At 32.7% G+C, this 20365-nt stretch overlaps 1 protein-coding gene across 2 annotated transcripts in view; it reads right to left on the bottom strand.

The window, feature by feature from the left end:
• Positions 1-7320: 7320 nt before the first annotated feature.
• Positions 7321-20365, bottom strand: part of LOC149084843 (uncharacterized) — a 30135-nt gene continuing 17090 nt past the window's right edge. For both annotated transcript variants that reach the window (XM_089232577.1, XM_089232578.1), the window contains exon 2: positions 7321-14915. In XM_089232577.1, coding sequence (XP_089088703.1) covers positions 13639-14915 — 1277 coding nt within the window. In that variant the 3' untranslated portion in view covers positions 7321-13638. The remainder of the gene's footprint in view (positions 14916-20365) is intronic.

Here is a 20365-nt window from a genome sequence, read left to right as displayed (position 1 = left end):
TTAGACAAATTTGTACATCAACACACCAGATGGAAAAACAAAAAAAATATTGTGTATCCACAAGCGATTTTTTTTTTGCTTGAAATTTTTAATTAAAATTAATTTTTTTACTTATACAAATACAAATACAACGCCACAACAGGCAAAATGCCCAACGAGGTGGCTGAGAAAAAGATGCCCATAACAAATATGGATGTCATATATTTCTAAAATAAAGCAACCCCCAATTAAAAATGCTATTACACAAGCTATAAAAATATACAGGGTGGTAAATATCGACCGCACTATAATTACACACGTGATTCCTTGTGAAAACCTAATATGGGAAAGTGTTTTCAGTTTTGTGATCTGAACCATAATTAATGAGTTATAATGCTTTAAAATTGATTACGTCCTGCCAAATGCACCAATCGTACACCAAACGTATAATTTGCCGTTTTTGGAAATGCTAAAATATATTAACCTGCACACAGAAATCAAGAAAACGAGAGAGAGAAAAAGAGGTATAAAAATAATTTTTTTTCCTCACACTCTACAGGAAAGGAAAAAAAATTTGTTTATTATTACAAGTCAATCAGAATATATGTTCTTTGCATCTCACAACGACAGTTTTACGGAGGTTATAGATACGGTAGAAAGTACACAGTTTATTTTATTGATTTTTTGGTTATAATTTCTAATTTGATGGCATTCAGCATAAAAGAATATTGTATGCTGAACTACTCTTAAAAACTTTTGAGGGGGATGAAGTTATTCTTAAAAATTATTTTTTCGAATAATACTGGCTCTAATAACTACCATAAAACTAAATGTTTGTGAGTAGGTTAAAATAGCCAAATTTTAGGCCAGAAAAAAAAAATTTCATGTTCCCAAAGGAAATTTTAATGGTTTTATTGTATATTGGGATGTGCTGATTTCAAAATTTTGAAAAATTGTTAGTTTTGCCGAATCGGCTCTAGTTTTTGAGATAGTGCATAATATCAGTATTTCAATATTGTCTGCACTCATTATATATAATTTTTGCGTGGAAATTTTTCTTTCAACTTTTTACTTACTTTCCTAATTTATTCAACACATCATTACTAGACATCAGTGATCTTTATGTATTGATATTAAGTTTATTAATGATGTACATTTCGCGCAGTCATAACGTAATAAGTTTGATTAAAAGCTTCCGATTGAAAATCATTGTTTTTTATTTAATAAACAAATCACAAAAACACAGACATATATACAAATACAAACATACACATAGGTACAAACATAAAAACACATAAATACAAACACTTTGTGACCCCAAGGGACTTAAAAGTCCTTCCAGCAGGTCTAAAGGGGGGGGGGGGGGTTATAATCACATATGTTTCAGACAACAGCTTTTATAAAGATTAGACATATATATTATATTGTATTTTTATTTATATATTTACGATTAAGGTATACGTTAAAATGTTAGATTTCTCATTGAGAGTCATAATCACGGTTATATAATTATATTACGTATTATGAATATCAGTTAGTACATTACATGTAACACCATACATATACATGTATCTATCTATACTTAGTCAAATGCTCTTTTTAAATCTAGGAACACAGTTATGGAATACATATTATTATTGAAGCCATTGTTTAGATAGTTACTTAGATCTAATATTGCCATTTCTGTGTTTTTATTTTTTTGGAATCCATAGTAATTGGGAGAGAAAAAGTTTTGTCTATTTATGAAATTTACAAGTCGTTTTTTAACACATTTTTCAATTATTTTTGAAAAACCTGGAAGTATATTTATTGGTCTGTAATTTACCAGATCATTTCTATCTCTTGCTTTATATACAGGATGGACGAGAGAGTATTTTAAATTCATGATAAAAGATACCATTTAAAATAGAATGATCAATTAATTTTTTTAACGTGTTTAGGTGGTATTTTGAAATTATTTTCGTCGTTTTAGGTGTTAGTCCATCATAGCCACTTGCTTTATTTTCCTTTAGGTCTCTTATTACTTGTTTCAGTTCTTCTTGATCTATCTCAGTACAATACATAGAATTGGTTGAACTGGTTGATATATTATTTTGTTCCATACAGTGCATGCAAAAACTATTTTGTTCATTGGTGTATAAATTCCTAGTAATGAAGTCATTATTGAAGTTATTTGCAAGTCCATAGGGTCCTGACATTCTGGCAGTGTCTTATGCCCAATGTTTTTGTTTAATATATTTTCATTAATGTATTTCCATTGTAGTCGTTTGTTTTTCCCAGTTTTTTTAAAGTTATCTTTAATATACGCCTGCTTAATTTTTTTAATGTATTTTTTTAAATTTGTTTCGTATTCTTTGTACTCTAATTTGTACGAGATTATAAGAGGATTTTTTTTTGTATTTTCTATAGAGTTTTTCTTTATAATTTATTCTTTTTAAAATGTCTTCATTAATCCAGTTTCTTTTATTCTTTTTTGGTTTTTGCTTCACAGTGTCAGTCCATAAGTTTGAGTTCAGTGTTGAGATATTCATTAAGTGTTTATATTTGTTTTCGTCACTTTCATCTTCTACAATGTTCTCGAGATTCAGCGTTAAGATAAAAGCTTCGAATTTTTTATAATTAATAATTTTTATGTGTTTACTTTCCTCACCAATACTGTTGGATTGTTTTTGCAAGAAGTCTATGAATCCCAATACTGGATAGTGTTATTATTTTACTTTTTCCACCAGTCACACATTCGTCAAGCTATAATTTTTACATCCTGCATTGAAGATTTTTACGCGTAACAGTTTCGATAAAAGTTCAAAAAAATCCAAAGAAAAATATTACGGTTTTATTGATCAACTTGTAATCTGATTAAAATGACAACGTAAAACAACGATCGCGCAGTATACACGTACGCACACGTTGCACCTTCCCTAAAAAAATTAGACATGATATTGAAGATAAAAAAATCGCCACATTTTGGCAAAAAAGTGTTGATTTGGCTAAAAAAAATTTCAAACAGATCTCATTTGGCTAACACGTTACAAATCTGGTGATAAATTTGAAAACATAGGGGACGAAGCTAATACGTAACTTATAAGTAATAACAAGGTTATAGTATCACACTACATGGAGAGAGAAAACACCAATCGTGAAGGAAGAAGGCAGAACTCTTGGGACAGAATATTTTCAGTTAATTTTCAAGTGACAACCCGCTGCTGGCGGAGAAATGTACTTTCGTTCGGAGTTCCCCACATAACTGACCGTTAGAAAAATGACGTCACAAAATTTCAAAACCTTATAACTCTATATTCGTCCGATCCAAAAACGGAAAACAATTTTCTATATTAGTTTTTCACAAGGAATCACGTGTGTAATTATTGGACTGTCGATAGTTACCACCCTGTATATACATGATAAAATATTATACAATGCCCATAAAATGTATTTATGGTTGTCTTATTCTAAGAATGGATAGCTTCTCGATTTACCCCAACATGTCTATCGTATTTCTTTTTAGACGTGTCAATTGTGTTAGAATTTACTACCCCCGGGGTAAGTTATTCCATTTTTTAACACTCCTATTAGAGAGGAATTCCCTGCGACACCATAGCCTAGAATTGTCCCTTACCAAACGATATTGATGCCCCCTTGTAAAAGCAGTTGATTGACGACGTATTAATAATTCATGGTCTATCCTATCAATACCGTTGATGCAGAAATTTTTTTTACTTACAAAATAACTAATAAAAACCAATAAATTTTTTAACTTCGAAATCATTAAATCTTATTGTCACTTTTAACATTACTGAGTCACTTTCTTTCAGATGAGCCTGGAAAATTCCGGCTATTTGAGCTATAGATATAAAATTTTTCTACGGGCAATATCATCGGGTATCAGCTAGTGAGAATATAAAATAATTATCTAAAAAGCAAAAATAGTAATAAAATAAATAAAATGTCTCATAATACAAACTAATACTAAGAATAATTGATTAAAAATGTTCAATATTCTCGATCAGGAAAACCAAAAACGATCGATGCCAAAAATGATTTATCTGAAGGAGGAAATTGTTCTGACGCGCATATTAATTACGTCTCATCTATATATTATATCTTCAGCTTCTACCACTCCTCCGGTTCACCTTCAAGAGGCGATATCACCCACTTTGGGAAACATTGCAACACAATGTCGAGTTTATTAATTTAATGTATAATGTGATGGGCCTCTCAGTTGAAACGAATCTGACAACGCTGCCCGTTGCCAAACAACACATTTTTATTATCATCCCTTTGAAAGAACCATGAAATAAATTTTTAAATCCAGCATATATAAATTTAAGTCCTCAACGTCATAGGCATTGGTTGCATAAATTTCGATAAAACAAAGAAACCTCATATAGTATTTCTGGAGTATTAGATCAGAGAAGGCCCGAATAAAACAACATCACCTCTTCGTCGGTGTTTTATGACGCAACGTGTTACCCTTCTATTTTCGTATCAACACAATGATTTTTTTTTTATATATACACACACACATTCTCTTTTGGCTAATAATAAACGAGTGAGAGCATGAAGTTCCAAGGCCAAGAACATCACGATGCTAAAAAGAACCAAGAAATAATGGCGGACACGTAATTTACTTCTCAGTTGTTAGCATCTGTTAATCTAAAAATAGTGAAAAACAAGCATCGTATTGAAGGGAGGAAAAAAGTATTATATGAACCGAACAGGTTTTACAAAAGCACGAAATTTATGGTTGCTAAATTTCAAGGTATACAGGGTGATTCCATAATTCTCCTTGTCGCATTTTACTGGAAAACCGTTGATCCTAAAGGCATACTTCCGAGTAGAAAAAGTATCCAAATAACGTGTAGAACTCAGATACGTCATTCATGCAAGGGGTTGTGTAGTTATTAAAATAAAAATTGTCTTTTATGCGAACACACTGTCCTCAGAAACGCAATTAAAAAGTTGTTGCCCTGTCTCTCTCCTGAGGACAACAAAAAAACTTCCACGTTTCAATATTCATTGAGATATCAAAAATTGGAGAATAGTTGAGAAAGGACAACAGACTGACAACGCTTCTTTCCTTTATTTATGCTGTTCTTTCCCAACTTTTCTTTGATTTCTGAATTCAAATGTCTCAGCGAATATTGCACTTAAAAATTTGAAATTTTTGGTTGGCCTCAATAGAGACAGAGCAACAACTTTCTAATTTGGTTTTTGAAGACAGGGTGCCCGTATAAAAAGTTAATCTTTGTATTTTAATTACTATACAACACCTTGCAACATGATTGACATATCTGAGTTCTACACGTTATTTTGATACTTTTTCTAATTGGAAATATGCCCCCAGGTTGACCGGTTCGCCAGTAAAATGTGGCAAGGGGAATTATGTAAATCACCTGCATATTATGATGGGGTTCAAGTCAGAATGGTGTGAATCGATAATATTCTTCATTTTGAGAGAAAAAAGTTCTACTAGAATTGTTGTCTTTGGTTCCCATGTTGAAAATTTTGTGATTTCACAGTCTAAAGGTGAACTATTGAAGCTGAGACTTGGTTTATTTTTTATTTCACAGTTTAGCACTTCTAGATTTCATTTCTAAACTTGAGTCAGAATTGCTGAAAATATGACTTACACCACTTTGACTCCCTCATATATGTTACGGTGAATGTGATAAATCCGGTTATTATGCCTAATAACCGATCATTCTTATAAGTTTGATAAATTTTGCTAATTTATCACATTTTCACATTTACCGGTGATTAGCAGGATGATGGATTTGATCGGTGATATTGATTATGTTAAAAAATGTTGATAAATATGAAGATAGCTAACATCGCAATGTTGAAATACTCATTGTTATTAATGGGTGCGTAGTGCATGGGAGAAATTGATAAGTGGGTGAATTTAGGTGATATTTCCTAATGATTTCTTCTACATTTATCATACATACCAACCTAAATCGGGAATTATTCATAATCACCGGTAAAAGTGCTAAATGTAAGAAAATTTATTAAATTTACAGAGACGATCGGTAAATTATGCATGATATTACTGATTTATCACATTTACATAAACAACCTGTGAAAAAAAAAGTCTTGTCACAGCATTTGACAAACTCACATCGTTTATTTCTCGTTGTTAATTTGAAAGATAGATGACGACACCCAGGGCCACAACTAGAGCGGAGCAGCCGGGTCTAGTGCCCCGGTCGCTGGACCAGAGGGGCCACCGAATCCTTTCTGTGATCACTCCTTCAACATTACACGGAGGCATCAAAATTTTAGCTTTCTCCCGCTGACCAAGTATCTAATTGCGGCGCTGACGACACCTACTATCAAACCAAGGCTGCCCTTGTAAGACACGGGTCGGTGCGAAAATTAGAGCGGGGCAATTGGCGCCTTGACAATAACGGGGCCCCAAAAATGTTTGATGGCTTTTTTTCCCCCCAATATTATATATTTTTCTGGGGAAGGGAAATCATAGGCTATTCCATAAATTCAAAAATTAGAACTTTATGAAAGAAATTATTCCAGAAATTGATGAAAATGCAAAATTAATCGAAAAAAATATTTCCATAGTTGAAGAAAATGCGGAATTATTGAAAGAAGCAATCCCAGAGAGAAATAAAATTCAGAATTGATGAAAGAAATAATTCTAGGTTTGATGAAAATTCAGAATTAATGGAAGAAATAAATTCAGAAATTGATAAAAATTCAGAATTAATCAAAAAAAACAAAAACAAACTCTCAGAGCTGAAAAAATCCAGAATTATTCAAAGAAACAATCCCAGAGAAAAATAAAATTCAGAATTAACGAAAAAAATACAAAAATTGATGAATATTCAGAATTAATCAAAAAAATATTTCCAGAGTGGAAGAAAAAATTGATAATTAACAAGGGAAAAAAACCTTCCAGAAATGAACAAAATTAAGAATTAATGAAAGAAGTAATTCCAGGTTAGGGGAAAACTTTCAATTGTTTGGAGCCTTCCTGTATATATCTGGATTTAGGTTAAGCCCATAACTAGAAACATAAATGCATTTAGTCACTCCGGGCAAATATCTATTTTCAGTCACCCGGGGCAAACATTTCTATTATTTCGGATGAGAAAGGGTTAATTTGGGAATTTTTTATATTATATATTTTGTCACTTCCCAACTACCGTGAGAGTGAGGCCGGGTGCAACTGCACCTGTCACACACTCCCAAGGGCAGCTTTGATCACAACTACTTCTAAGATACACAAATAAACAATCCGAAGATACTAAAAAAATGAGTCTGAACACAAAAATCAATAAATCATTTGATTGAAGAACTTTTTTTTTATTTTGGTACAATGAACATATTTCATATTTCTTTCTTGAACAAAATAAACAACATGTGAAAAAAAAAATCATTTACACAAAAAATATTTAAAAAAAAACCAAATTTTCACAGAGGTGATCAGATGTCGATGTTTTTTCTCTTATAAACAAGCAGTCAATCAAATTAGAAAACAGAAACATATGTATAAGGTAATAGAATAAACGGAATCATATCAGAGAAGATCAGTAATTTGTATTAGTTAATTAATTTATTATTTCAAAAAAAAAACAAAAAACAAAATGGATCACAGCAAAAAAAGAAAAAAAATCGAACTAGAGAGAAAGTGGAAAATCGCATTTGATAGACATCTATAAAATAAATTATTAACATTAATTCATACCAAAATTTTAAGACATATATAACATTGCACTCGATTTTCTCTCTTTTATAATATCGTATATGTGTAATGGTTTAATAGTATTCACTTAACGTCGCAAGCGCTCTAAATCACACACAAAAACATGCAATCAAATATTTTCCAATAATTTTCAACATACAAATAAAATTTGACAATCAATATTTTAATTTTGATAACGATTAGCTGCATTTATGCAATTCACATTCATTGTCGTCAAAAATGTCTAAAATGCTTCATCATGTATAATTAGTACACATACACAAAAAATGAGGGATTTTCATTTTTATAAGGTAGTCATTGAAAGTAGAAATTTTTAGTTCCATGCGTCGCTTTTATATTTAACATGAATTCAAAATAGTCGGAATGCTAATCGGTGTACATATTTTGTTCATTATCGATCACGTTAATTAAAAAAATATGTATAAACATCACAAATTCATTTAATCAACAGCATATATCTTATACATATAATTTATTTTTCTATTAAACATCTATTTCTTTCAAATTCCTTCGATCCATATCTGAAGTAACATGTATATACCATTATAAGAGATAAAAAATGAAAAAACAAACATCCAAAACACTCTTTTAATGTTTCCTTTCCAGAAACACTATCACTCGACATTGTGATCTTTAAGCTCGACTTATTTTTGATTGGATACAAATAACATAATTTATAGGCATATACTTAATGTATGGAAAAGAGATGAGATTATATGACTACAGATTGTCCACGTGCAAAAAAATTTACGAATTAATTTCTTAATTATTCCTTAATTAAAATGATTGATTACGTCTAGCAATACGGTACATACAATCTCCTGACTATTTGGCCATGGTCTTGGGTCCGAATCGCGCGCATCTCCTTTTGAATGTGACGATAAAAAAATCTCGGTAAATTTGATAAGTTTTTTAAACTATTGACATAAATTTAGCTTATGTATGTAATATTGGAGTGTGTGTGTTTTCTTCTTAAAAGTCTAATGTATGTAGAAAGGGCCAAAATAACATGAGTAAAGATTTTTTTTCTATTATCTCATTAAAATTATTTTCGTCCTGATATCTTGTATTTAATTTACATGGATATATGTTTGCATGAATATATGTAAATATACTTGTATTTAATTTACATGAATGTGAAGAAGATTATGACATACAAATCATAAACAATTCATATCGGTCTTGTAATGTTGGCATTCTTCATGCATTTCGACACGTGCAAACAAAATCAACACTACAATACCTTATCTATCAAATTCACCATCCTATACTACTACTACTAAACCCCATACATGTACCTCGTCCATATTCCTCTGCGGAACCTCTAACGAATTGGTACATGTTGGAATGTGTGTGTACATGTAGTGAAACCTGACGTGAAATTTGTTTCTGTGTAATACTTGTTATGTGTAGTGCTGCCATCTGCCATCCTACACTGAAATTTATACATAACGGCCAGTAAAATTGAGTAATTTATTGACGATTTATCTTATTTACTAATACGAAATGGAGATTGTCCACAATCACTGGTAAATGCGTATATGAATTGGCGATATATGAACCGAATTTATGAAACTTAGAGAAACGGTCAATGATTATGCATCATCCCCGGATTTATAATTTTTAACGTAACATATCTTGGGTCGGAATGAATTCGTATGGGTTGGTTCTCTTGGGTTCTTATTGACTGCTCACAAAGTTGGTTAGTGTTTGACTAAGGTAGAGCTTCTCCGACTGTCATCAAGGGAATCGAAACTCCTCTGACGATTCTCACCACGGTTACGGAAGTAGATTTTCCAAAAAAATAGCCCAATAGCCCGAAGTTGTCTGCACCGCATCTAATGCCGATCATGAAAGCCTCAAACAGTACTTCTATCATCACATTCGAAAAGAAATTTTTTTATCAGCTTTCACATTAATTCAGTTTTCTATCTTAATCAGCAGCTAATACAAAAAAATAGAAATATAAATTTAAAAAAATGTATAAATATATCAATTCCTCATTGCCATTCATATCGTGAATACAGAGCTATTGAATCTGAAATACAAATAAATACATTTATACATGTATAAAAATTTCTTTACCGTCCGAATACACTATATAGTAGTACCCAAAATCACATTTCTATGATCGAAAATAAAATGGCAAAAACAGATTAAAATCTAGAATGTACATTATTTAATTGTCTGCTGAAATGAAGAGATTAGGTGTTGCATAATCTTATGTGAATTATATTATGCATTATATAATCATCCTGTATCAAAATATACAATGACGCTGAAAAAATGCCGCGAATCTTATAATTCTTTGCACATTCAATTTATTTATTTTTAAATAGAATGTACATAAAGGGAAATAAGAAAATAAGGTTTCTCCATCTTCTTCCAAATTTTTCTTGATTATATATGTATATATATATTTATCACAATGTCACAATCAAAAAATTCTAACCCTAAACTATCATCACTAGGGATCCTTAAATATTGAGCGTGCATCATATTATATTATTATCAACAGAGAGAAAAAAATTCTTAAGAAACCGGATGTAAAACATGGTGCAACCAACATTCAGATATATAATGTATCGAAGATTTTTCTATCTTAAAAAGACCTAAAGTGTAAAAATTTAAAATGCACTGTACAAATTGAAGATGATTTTTGGACAAAATTATGATTATACATTGAAGTCATTCTTGGCACGATAGGGGACTTAGATTTGGAGATCTATAACTAAATTTGCCCGTAGCGTTTCTGGGAATTTAGGTAAGAGAATATTTCACTCATAGAAGTTTAAAGTTCTTATGAAAAATTTACTCCGATAGTTATTATACTGTACTTTTTTTTTTCTGATATATACTCATATATATGTAAAAGAAAATCTGCTGATCCTAATTATAAAAGTTTGGACGGGACATGCCTACTTAGAAAGCATTAGTATTGCTTTCACTTCATCTTGAGAAGTTCAAATGCAATGCTCGTTTGTTCAATCATGGTCATTCTATGTAATAACTGAGCCGATTAGATCGTGAATCTGCATAAATATATTCATATCTAAAACCAGAGGTTGCAGCAATAACCCAACACAGAATATTTCATAGTAATCGAAGAATGATTTTTATCAAACATTTTTCGTATTTATTATACGTAAGAGGAATTTTCTCTCAGCAGGCTAATTTTATTTTTTAAATTCCGTAAAAAGATGAAAGAAAACACCGGTATCACTTATTAATGCACAGAGTTTAAAAGGTGATTAGTAAAGAAATCTTACGTGCGATTTATGTGCAATTCTCAAGCAATGATAAATGATTGATATTCATAAAAAAATCTTTTAAGATGAAATTTTGCATGAAAGCAAAAAATGAATCATGAATATAGACACTGAATAGTAGCCCAATCACTATACATTAACTTTTACGTTTTTATGGAATCTAAGTTAATCTATAATCCGCACAGGTACGGCCACAATTTGATCAAGAAATAACTTGCATATGAATTTCACACACAAACACAGGAATTTATATAATTCAAAACAGAACGTATTGAACATTATCAACGTCGACTGCGCTTGATCGGGAGAGGGTAAAGTTTTTTTATGGGACAATACAAGTATCTGTGTGAGCGAAAATTCTGTTAAGGTATCCGACTACGTCGGCAACGTTATTTTGGAAGAAATATAGAATTTTATTTTTTATTTTTTATGACACAGCCCTGTTTTTTGTAATTCCAAAAGAGACCTTGTTTTGTTTATTTGAAGCTTAGAATCGAAGTTACGTCCACTTTAGTATGGCGTTTTTACATACAAGTAATTTTTGAATGAAAATCTTAAATGTGTTTTACAAAGATGCTATTTGTGACATTTTATTTCATAATGTCTCATTACGAAATCTTAATATAATATTTTTCTACATATTTTGAAGGTTATATTATTATTGTTTTCAACATTTTGAGACACTTTCTATCAAACAAATTTATTAACGTTCACTCCAGTACCATTTTGGAGAGAAATTGCTCTCGAGCGTAGTCAGATACCTTATTAGAAATAACGTCAATGACGGGTTTTCTCCATAATGATTGTAGAAATATGTAAACAGACAACGTATATATACATATATATATTTTAGATGAAACATGATTTAATTAACAAAGCATTTCGTTATACAGTTAAAATAATTAGGAATTCCTTTTGGAAAAGCTCGTCTGAAATATATATTAACAAAAAAAAAAATGCACATAAAATGTTAACAATTATAACGAACACAATAGTTACATGATCAATAAAATACAAAAATAGTGATCTATTCTCGGAATAGGTTAGTGACTAAAGATGTTACAATAAAAACAATCATAATATTTTTCAACAATTAAAAGCCTTGTATTTAACAGCTCTAGTTGCGTCCCTGATCTCAGCCAACAGCACTTTGGCATTAGAATATATTATCACTACATAAATCAATGTTTGTAGTTTTTGTTTTAAAGAGTATTCCAACAATCTATTGCACTAGATAACAATATGGCACGATTATTTAACGGAATATATGGCAATGTTGCATTTTGTTTCTCCGTTGTTTCGAACTTGGTGGAAATGAAAGTGTGAAAAATATAGGTCTGTGTGCGTGTGCGATGGGTTTTATATAAATTTTAACAGTAAATCACTCGCGGATTTTATTTTCCAATACATCGCTATCAGGTATAAGATTCTAGAACACTTTGAAGATGAAGAGACATTGAAGAAATTCATTGAAAAAAGAGACTCTTGAATTTGGAGGTTTTAAGGTTGTTCATTGAATAAAATTCAATATCCTTAAAACTGACTGAAATAAACATTTCGGGTATGAATTCATTCAGTTTTGAAATAACAATATCATACGTGTGGCACACATCGATATGATTTAATTTTAATGATAGTTGGGAGAACACATATTTATGAATAATTATACCGACGAAGTAACGAAACGGCTACTAAGAGAGAAATATTTTAAAAGTTTTCAGTTTGCATAGTTAATATTTTAAATTGCATATAAGGAAAGAAGTATACTATTATGAACAGCAGATGTTGGCTAAGGAATATGTTTTTGCCTGTATGAAGACGATTGTTTTTTTCTCGAAATATAGATTTGAATTTGCAGAAAAGACCGAATTATCACAAATTCGGATGCAGTAATGAAAAAATATGGCAATACGAAGAAGCGCTGATTTGAATTTACCGTAATTCAAACACTTTACAAACATTCACTCAAAATGAAAAGTTAAATAATAACATTTAGGTAATGGAAACTTAATAAAGCTTAGACACGAGTTTACACATTATGTACATAGACAGACATTTACGTGAAAATTCACTATCGGCGGGAGTGACAAGTAGCGCAGCAAGTATTTGCGGCTTCAACAGACAAGATGAATCACTTTTTAATATTCGCATGCAATATATTGATTGACAGAGAAAAGGAGAGAAAACATGCACATTTTTATAGCTACATCGATGGAAGGGAGGCAATTTTTGCCATTGGGAGAGAGAAATTGACTAAGAGAGTTCTTTTTTTTTTTCACCAGGAAATCTTTTCTACGTACAACCTAGTTAAAAACACGCACAAGAAACACATATCAAATGCTTATACATACCACCATGCATTTTTAATAACATTTTGGTGAACCTCCGTTAGAAAATATGATGCTTTTCTACTCTGAAAATAGTTCTTTATTTACTGGGTTACCTTAGCAGCCTGAAGGCGCATGTAAAAACGCATACGCCTGCGCACGCGCATGTCCATCAACGATATAATGATATTTGTACACGACGACGTTTTCCATTGTGAGGCACCGTGAAGTTTCTGTGAATAGAAATGTAGAAGGTCCGAAATGATAGATAGATATGACAATTTCCTATGAGTGGGTAAAACATGAAATTCGTGGAACGGGAAAAATTCAATTTCTCTGATATTTATTGAGAACTGGGTCCAGCCATACCACTTGGACCTGCTCCACTTCCTGGACCATGTTCGTTGCCATTGTTTCCCCTGCTGCCATCTTTCTTCATTTTCTGTTTCAAGTGCACTTTGGCATGTCTTTTCTTTTCGTCGCTTCGAGCAAACTTACGACCGCACATGTCGCAAGAGAATGGCTTTTCACCGGTGTGGGTCCTGATGTGGGTTGTCAAATGGTCAGACCTGCTGAAAGACCTCAGGCATGTCTTGCACTGGAACGGCTTTTGTCCAGTATGAATTCTGATGTGACGGGTGAGCTCGTCGCTGCGAGAGAATCTTCGATCGCAAGGGTCGATCGGACATGCGTAGGGCCTCTCGTGCACCGGGGTTTTACTTGGGCGGTTTGGATATTTTCGAGGTTTCACGGGTAGCAGCTTCAAAGGTATCGGGCTATTTTGGAAGGTTTGACTAAGTATCTCATGTCCTTTGCTTGTCGACTGATTGTATTCTGCAAGGGTCGCGGTGCTGTGAACAACTAACCCGAGATCTGCGTCCAATTTCGAAACTGGAGATGCAGCGGCTGCTGCTGCCGACCCTGCTGCAGCTGATGGGGGTCCATGACTTAACTGCACTCCACCGATGTTATACTCCGGAAGAGGGGGTTGGAAAGTTGACCACTCGTATTTTGGTAAAACTTGCTGTTGTTGAGGTTGTTGCTGAGGTTGTTGTTGCGGCCTGCTGAATATATCTTCCGTTCCAGTTACCATGAGAGTTTGAGCGGAGAGCCCACCCGCTGCCAAAACGGTTTCTGGTGAAGAGATTGAATCTGTAGGACATGAGCTATAAATTGGAGGCTGCTTTACTGTAAATCCACCAGACGCTTCGAATTGCGAAGCAACACTGAGCTGTAACAGAAGATCTTGTTGTGATTGGTCGGTGGGGCTGCCCAACGTGAAAGAAGGTTCTGGTACTGGTGGTTCGCCAGTCTCAAATGGACTTGGAGCTGGTGAAGCAGAGAATTGGGATGTAGAAGGAGCTGGGGAAGATCCATGAGTGGCTTGCAAGGGTGAGCCTAATCCTGATGGACCTTGTTGTGATAAGATATTAAGTGAGAAAGCTTTTTCCGGACTGAACCATGAACTGACTTCTGCACTGGTATCGCACACTGGTGCAACCTGAGCAGTGGACGTTGTAAACGTGCCTCGATAGCTGATACTTTGGCTTGCACTTGTTTGTTGAGGCAATGTAGTTGGGAACATAATCCCTTCGGGCTTATCTCCACCAACAGTCTCGCCTGCAATTAATGAGAAATAAAGCATATAATAAATATGTATAGTAAAGATATTTCAGGAAATGTACTATATAACATAAAATAAAAATTATAAAAAACAATGACAACCCATAACAAACTTTTAAGTCATTTTTTAATGGTGCAGCTTATAAGAAAAAAAATGAAGGAATATATTGGAAACTTTAAGATTGAGATTCTTCTCGCACTTCTATTAAAAATGAAGAGACTGAGTTTGACTCAGTAGCTACTCTCATGATCTTACTTGAGATAAATTTATAATTGTCCCTTCTAGCCAAAGCACCGAGTGAGTTTTGTATTCGATAGTTTTTCATAGAATGATTAAATCATAGCTAATGCACGAGTATACTTCTCTTTATAGAACCCATGGCATTCTGCAAGACATTTATGCAAAATGAGTGGAAGCATTTTCATGACTATTCTGTATATAAAAGTAGTTAGTTGTATTAGAAGTTTTATCAATTGAATATTCTCTTCCAGTTAATACTGACTACGATACCAAAAAATTAAAATGCAGTCATACTTCGTCTAATGACGATTGGAACTTCATTCCGGAATCACATTTCTTTGCCAAAACGCGCTTTCCCATAAAGGTTTCTATAGAAAATCGTTTAATTCGTTTCAAATACAACAAAAAATTTGGCAAGTTAAGTTTTATAAAACACTAAGAAGCACTGTAAAAAAGATAAAAACTGATCGGGGGCTTAAATCAACAGCTTCACAATCGGATCAAGAGGAATATAGAGGAAATGATAGACAGATTTATTTATTTTTTGCGCAACAACACAGATGTGAATATAGAATACATGAAATAAATACCTTGCATTCATGTTATCATACATACAATGTAATAAAATTCATTTAAAAAGGCAAAGACAAAAAACCAAATTCATAGTCAAGCTGGCAATTCACATGAGCCAATGCTACTTAAAAAAAACATAATTACGATTACTATTATGTGATTGTCGTTGAGCTAACAGTGGGAAAAAAGGGCAATTATACGCTCCGGCTGATCCCCACTGCCATGTTTGGTAACAATGAACTCCAGGATTAAGAAGATTAAAATGTTACATTTAATTTTGCCAAAAGAGAGAGACAAGATTTTTTTCTTATTTAATATAAAATAAAATATAATTTAAATATAAAATAAAATATTATAATTTAAATATAAAATAAAATATTATAATTTAAATATAAAATAAAATATTATAATTTAAATATAAAATAAAATATTATAATTTAAATATAAAATAAAATATTATAATTTAAATATAAAATAAAATATTATAATTTAAATATAAAATAAAATATTATAATTTAAATATAAAATAAAATATTAAAAGATCCAAAATAGACATTGATCATGTGTGTTTGCGATATTTTCTTTAATTTATAACTATATTTCCATCGAGTAACTGGATTTTCAAACGTTTAGTGAAAATTGAAAAACTAACAACATCTGTGAGACTGTTGGAGAGTTTGTTCCACATAACAGGCCAACGAAACTGAAACTACATCTCATATATTCGGTTTTACTTTTAAGTGGGATAAGTTTGTTATGATTCCTTGTCACGTAGTTATGTTGGGAGTCATAGTATATGATGATATCATTATATCTGTTCATTTTAATTCATTGAAACATGATTATACATATCTGAGAAACGAAAAATCTTTTTATTTTACATCATGATAACCCAGTCGGATTCATAGGTGTCCTTTTATGTGATCTGGTCAGCTAATTTTTGTCTCATACATGCAGATGAAAAAGATATTCTCTTAGACTGTCTAGACCGTTCAGTTTGATGTTAAGTCTCGCACTGAAACGTGTGCACTAAAAATTGAGTCTAGGCTTTTTTTAACGCGGTTTTCTTTCAGCTAAATAATTTATTTCGCGTGAAATGACTCGAAAAATTTCTAAAAGAGAAATAGAGGCGTATCTGGAAATTGATTCTGAGGCGGGAGGTAAATTGATCGGACTCCGATAACAGTAATTCTGATATATTGATTGATGTGAAAATATAGCACACAATGTGGCTATGCCATGTTACGAGTGAATCCACATCCAAGCAAACATTCGTTAGCCGATGTAGTAATACTGCGGAAAAATCTGCGTTTTCCAAAATATTCGTAAGCCCGAGGTATTACTGTACTCATAAACGACGGTGAAGATAACGTACTAAATATCAAATACGTTAATACCGGGAGATGGCTTAAGATCTTGCTCGTTGGAAGATTCAAGTTACTAATGCTGTTGTGAAGAGCACGCAAAAGCATTTATTACTTTTTTCGAAACCCTCAAATCCTTGGCAAAAAAATAAAATAAAAATAAATAATATGAATAATATAAAGATAACGGATAGTCAGAATCCTCTCTCCTTGACAACACAAGAAACAATGCAAGTTCTGCTGAAGGTACTCTTCGATCGTTGAATGATTCACATCGTGGAATAGCAGCTCGCATTACAAGGTTCGTTCTAAAACACAGTTGTTTGGCGGATGGTATCGAACTTTCCATCGCAAGATCCATCCATGAAACAAATCTTTACCGAATCAGTAATTTTTCTTTGAGATTAGATTATTTTAATTTATTTGATAAACTCACACAACAGGCATAATCACAGATACAGTGGAACGGTCATTAGTCGACGAACTTGAAAGCGGGACTCTTATCTAGGGTTTTCGGGAGAGAATTCCTACCCGCCCGTTCTCTGGAATTTTTTACGATTTTCCGTTCCCGAAATCCCGAGAAAAATTCCCGAGAGTTCGGGAAAAATATTGTTGCAACACAGTAATACTTGTAATCGAATATTAAAAAAAATTCAAAAAAATGATGAGAAGTATTCGTTGAAAAATTAATTTTCTCTTGGATTGCTTGAAAAGAGATACGGGAGGCGGGGAGGAGGTTTCCAGTTCTAAAAACTGTACAAGTAACCTTGTGCCTACTATAAAATCCTAATGCTGAGAGAACTATACAAATAGCCTAAAGCCAAAAAAAAAGTTCCTCTTCCATTTTATGACCCTGTTCGGGAAACACCACAGATGAACGCGAGATAAGATCTGAAAAAAAAGAAGCACTGCGTTTAATTCGATTAATTTTACTTTCCCATCCGCATCACAATGACAGGCTGTTTCGCGATTGTAAGTAGAGAGGCCGAAAAGAAAACAGGAGGATTCCGAGGAGCTATACATCATATAGCCCTGATATAATAATACCCTGTTTTTTTAACAATCGTCAAGAATAAAGATCAGTACTGGATGAAAATGTGTACAGCTGGACAAGAGTCCGAAGCAACACTCCCACTTAGAAGGGAAAGAGTAATTCTCGGGTATTTTGCATTTACATTTTTTTTCAAAGTGGGGTGACTCTTGTCGGCTTTTTAAATGCCGAAAACACTATTATACAAATGCAAGAATAATTTTTGTTCACGAATTGTATATATATATATATATATACAACTCTCTCTCTCTCTCTCTCAAACGTTTCCAAAGAGAAGAGTGGGAGGGTGATGTCTGTCTTTGAGGGGGTATTTTGGAGAGCTGCACTTTTTTAAGGAGGTTAGCCAATGGTCTTTAATTGTCTCAAATCAACTGTCAAAATTTTTTATCATGACTTGCGATTGCGTGGAAAAACAAGTCAACGCCTTTGGGGTGGGGCCTGATAGTCCGGGGTGAAAATTGGGGACTTGAAGATTGAAAAACGAAATCTAGAGAAATTCTCTAATTGTTATTTTGTGCGAAAAAAGTATGAATAGTTATTTTTATCAAAGGGATTTATAAAATTTGATCAGCATAGTTATGAAAATATTATAGTGGCAAGCATATCTGGAATTAATGCTATGTAGAAAGGGTGAGATACAGTATATATATGTATATATTTCTTTGCTCAGTTTCGATTGCTGTATCATGTAGGGCTGGGCACCATGTCACAAAAGAGAAATTTTACAGGAGAGTCGTTTAAAGAATTTTTTTTAGTACTGTATGCCTCTCTATGGAGTTCGTTTGTTTTAATATATATCTCTGTGATTTATTGAAAAAGGATTTAGTGCTCCCATACCCATGTGTAGTGCGACGAAAGCACTGCAGATTAATAGCGTTATTTCAATATTGACGAAAACGGACATAGTGCCTTTTACCTCTGGCATACAGATTTAGAATATTCAAAATGAGAAAAATTAAAAAAAAAGGTAAAATATAATTTTTGATAACTGTAGAAAAATTAGAGAAAATTCTCTCCCAAAGAAATTTCAAATTACTAACCTCGAAAAAACATTTTAAATTACTAAACCTTGAAAAAACATTTCAAATCAATAGAAGCTGATTTAGGCATCCAAGACCTCATTTCGGGTTTTTTTTTCATTTTCTATGAAAGCCACATTTTTTTCTGATTTTAGCACGTTGACGCCGGCGCCGATTTTCATGTTTTTCGCGGCGCAGTGTTATTGCATATGGGGCCGGTCAAGTATTACGTAAGCAAATTTTTAGCCATTTTTGACCCCTTCCCCCCCTTGCCAGCAAAATCTCGTCATCGGCTCTGCCCCTCTCAATCCTAACTCATATTTTCATAAAGGGTGGTTGATGACGTAAGCATTATCCAAACCCCCCTCCCCCCCTTGTCATCAAAAGTCAGAAAATCGGAAACCCCCTTCCCCCATCGATGATGACGCAATACTTGAACGGCCTCTATTCAGTCATTGTATGTGCAACTGTTCGACCAGTAACATAATGCGTGTTAAGTTTATAATATTGAATTGTTACGTTTTTACTACTGAATTTTCGTTTTACAAGTTATGTTTTTATAACGTTGAGATAAAATAAAATAAATCCTACCTTTTTTCAATTAAAATACGTTTTTAAGTTTCCATTATTTACATTTTCAACTATATGGCAATTCTTTCTAGTTACTAAACGAACTACACTTTTGATGGTACGCAGCGTCTGGTCGAATATTGAAGTGTGACCCACCGGTGGTGCACGCCGCCCGATGGGACAGTCGAATGTGACCCACCGGTGATGCACGCCGGCGTGAACGTGTTAAACCAGGCCTAATTTTGTTTCTTTTATGCTTAGAACCGAAGTTACGTCCACTTAGAGTTGCGTTTTTACATCAAATAATCTATGAATATAAGTTTTAAAGATGTTTTATGCAGAATGTTATTTCTGACATTTTCCTTAAGTTTGAAACATGATTTCTAAAAACTCATTGGACTGTTTTATCATTGCAAAATTTTAATATTATATTTTTCTATTTATTATTAAAGGTCATAACCCAAAATCCAAGGTGTATTAACTGTATTTAACTAATTGCAGTGTTTTATATTCACAATATGTTAAGCGATATTTCAAAAAATTCCAATGTACATCAATTGAGTGAAATGACACTTTTGCCAAAATTTGAAATTCGAGTCGGAGTGAAAACGTAGTGAAGTTATGTAGTG

Source organism: Pholcus phalangioides, unplaced genomic scaffold (genome assembly GCF_987345545.1).
Source record: "Pholcus phalangioides strain wild (caught in Gottingen) unplaced genomic scaffold, Ppha-v1.0 ptg000007l_1, whole genome shotgun sequence".
Taxonomy (NCBI): domain Eukaryota; kingdom Metazoa; phylum Arthropoda; class Arachnida; order Araneae; family Pholcidae; genus Pholcus; species Pholcus phalangioides.
This window is presented reverse-complemented; position numbering and strand designations above follow the sequence as displayed.